Genomic DNA, 3404 nt, shown 5'->3' on the forward strand with positions numbered 1-3404 from the left:
AGCCAAGAATTCCATGACAAAAGAGTTTACATAGGTCCAGTTCTCTTAAAATCATCAATTTTATTCTAGAAAGAAGTCATCCATGGCACTAATAAACCAAGCATCTCATAAATTCTAGAATGCAAAATAAAGTTTTTTTTTTCCTGCTTAACAACAATTTTATCCATAGGTTACGAGACAAAATTATCAATGTTTTGCAACCTATCACAGACCAATATCTTTGTCTGAGTGCCCTACTAAATGTTTACTAGGGCCATTATCCTTCAAATTGCTACATCATCTCGTTTCAAATAGTTTATTCATTAAAATAAATGGGAGTAGTGTCAGAACCTGACTACTTTAGCCAAATTAAGAAAAAAACTTCCTCTTTAAACCTGTTTCCCCACACTGAATTTTTACATACTAAAATAACCATTCTCAGTCATAGCTACCAGAGGCCCTTAGAGACAGTGGTACTTCTTGGCCATCACATATCCCAGTTCAGATATGCTCTGTTCTTCAACGTTCTGACAAAGGCCTCTGAACTGGTGACTCACACCCAAGTGATTTGATCTTCTTCTCAATGAGAGAGATCTGCAGCACAGGTAAGAGCAGTTGAAAGGCATCTTGGATGTAGGAGGCACTGTTTGATGCCTGGCAGGATTGAAAAAACAAAGTATCCAGTCACATAAAAGAGAAAACAGAATACATAAAAGAACAGTGCAATCTTTTTTGTGTGTGTGCATCTGTCCTGGGACTGTCCTGGGTGCTGTCCTTGAGTTTTTTGCTTAAAGCTATTGATATTGCTCCACAGCTACACGTCTGGCATTTAATTGGTGAGATGTGTCCTAACAGACTTTTCTGCCCAATCTGGTTTCAAACTGTGATTCTCAGACCTCAAGTTTCCTGAGTATGTAAGATTACAAGTATGGCCCACCAGCACCCAGCTAATATGTGCAATCTTACTGCATTTGTAGCTTACCAAATTAAGAACAGATACTTGAGACTAGATTGCTAACTTCTTTATAAGGGAGACAAAGACCTAATTTAAGCTAGAGAGAGCATCAAGAAAGTAAGTGTTTTTTAAGATTGTCCATCGGAAATAATTGCTGTTCTTTGGCATCCTGCTCTCACTGGACATTCACAATTTGTTCTTTGATTGAGTAAACAGATTCTGTCCTAACACTTGAGTTCATTGTTGATAGACGCTTTCTGAAGGCTGGAATTCCTATTGGTACAGAATTCACATTGTACCAACAGGAATTCCAGCCTTGTATGACAGACAGCTTTTCTTCCCAGGACTAAGTGCAAACAGTGAGCACAAGATAGCGGCTGGCAATCATGAAGAAGCAACACTACTTTCAAAGATGGAACAGTGTAGACACTTTCCTATCTGTACAACATACTAACAAGCAGTGTTGTGGAATCACTATGCTCCGTCTGCCAGAGTTCATCTATATCTGACAAAAGAATTGTTCATTACACAATGATAAAATGTACAATTTCAATTTCAAGTCATCTTGAAACAATCAAAACAGCAACAGGAAGCCCATGCCAAGTGAGATGACCACTTCTGCCTTTATCACTGACTAGAACTTCTACCCCAACTTCAGTGCAACACTTCATTACACATTTTCCAGCCAAAAATAAAACTTAAAATAATGAGATTGTCTAAGACTGTACATTCCAGGACAGGATGGGCCTCCAGGTTTAAAAAGTTCTTTCAACTCTGCTACTCTGCCAGTTCCTGCATCACAAACTCCTAAGAGTTCCCCTCAACTATTCAAAGAAAACTGTGTGTGTACTTAAAGAATTAAGAGCATCTTTTTAATACTAATGTCTAAATAATTTTTTAAATAATTGAAAACTAATGTTAACATCCTGTATTGAACATTTAGCCCATTATCAACATCTTTCTTCTAGACTAAGTATGTCCAAAGCAAATCATCAAAAGTCTAAATTGTCTGCACAATTAATTTATAAGGCAGAGTTTTTTTTTCTGGATATTTTGCCAGACTAGAGAGAGCCCCTACCAAGAGCTGTACCACTTGAGCCACACTAATAGCCCTTTTGCATTTTAATTTTTCTGAGAGGAGCTCATGATAACTTTGCTTCAGATCACAATCCTCCTATTCTCAACCCCGTGAACAGCTGGGATTACAGGTAAAAACCACTAAACTCAGCTTGTTTTTGAGAAAGGATCTTACTACCAACTTGGCCTCAAACCATGATCCACCAGGCTCTACATCCCAAGTAGCTAGGTTTTCAGGCATTTGAATATAGAATTCTTAACACATGCAATCCAGAAACCATCACAGAGGGGAAACAATGAAATTAATTATGGGTTCTTTGTACCTTTCCTTTTTTCTTTGTTGGTTATGGGGCTAGAACTCTGGGCCTGGGTGCTATCCCTGAGCTCTTCAGCTCAACACATGCGCTCTACCACTTGAGCCACAGCACCACTTCTGGTTTTCTGGGGGTTAAGTGGAGATAAGAGTGTCATGGACTTTCCGCCTGAGCTGGCTTTGCACCTTGACCCCCAGATCTCAGCCTCCTGAGTGGCTAGGATTACAGGCATCAGCCTGGGACCCACGCCCTCCTTTTTTTCAGACAGACTATCCATACCTGAAATCTAACAGACAGATGAGGACTATGTAAACACAAAGGGTATTTTTCTTTGGGGGCAAGGAAATGATAAAATGTTTTGCTCTCAGACAAACTGTAGTCCTTTAGGAAGTAGTGCTTGCCTGTTTGTAATTATCAACATTTCACTAACAGGTTGGTCTCCAGAAGGTGTTAACCTAGAATTATCCCTTATGTTGTCACAGGAAGGGACTAAGCAATGATAGCCTACTGCTTCCTGCATTCTACTTTGTGCCACAGCTTCTACCTTATTCTCTACACTTAATGGGCAGGGATACTCAGCAAATAAACACCACTTTGGTAATATCTGCAAAAATAAGGTTAAAAACTGCCTATATGGATTTTAAGGAATCAGAAATTAAAGACTTAATACACAGAGCCTTTTGAGTTAAAAACAAAAACAAAAAACAAAAAACCTACTACTAACCTCCAGAAACACTGCAGTGATTAATGGATTAAGGACATCCGCCTTTTCTTTAACCTAGAATAAAGGAGACAGTTTTACATCAGCAGCTCTACATCTCTCTGTTAAAAAAACATTTTGACACATACACACATAACACACATAAATATAAGCATAAAATAACTGGACTGGAAAGAACAAAACTCTGCTGCAAAGTAAAATTTTAAGTGATTTGAAGAATTCAGGGCTGGGAAGGTACTCAGTGGCAGAGTGCTTGCCTAGCATGCATGAGGCCCTGGGTTCGATTCCTCAGCACCACATAAGCAGAAAAAGCTGGAAGTGGCACTATGGTTCAAGTGGTAGAATGCTAGCCTTGAGC

The 3404-nt window shown here is 39.0% G+C and overlaps 1 protein-coding gene across 1 annotated transcript in view; it reads right to left on the reverse strand.

Annotated features, from left to right (window-relative positions):
- Positions 1-37: 37 nt before the first annotated feature.
- Fam114a2 (family with sequence similarity 114, member A2) overlaps positions 38-3404 on the reverse strand; it is a 40411-nt gene continuing 37044 nt past the window's right edge. The window contains exons 13-14 of the mRNA XM_013034913.1: positions 3050-3103; positions 38-633 (exon numbers count right to left, since the gene is read on the reverse strand). Of these exons, the coding sequence (XP_012890367.1) occupies positions 499-633; positions 3050-3103 (189 nt within the window). The 3' untranslated portion in view covers positions 38-498. The remainder of the gene's footprint in view (positions 634-3049; positions 3104-3404) is intronic.

The sequence above is a fragment of the Dipodomys ordii genome, unplaced genomic scaffold, assembly GCF_000151885.1.
Source record: "Dipodomys ordii isolate 6190 unplaced genomic scaffold, Dord_2.0 Scaffold200, whole genome shotgun sequence".
Lineage (NCBI taxonomy): Eukaryota > Metazoa > Chordata > Mammalia > Rodentia > Heteromyidae > Dipodomys > Dipodomys ordii.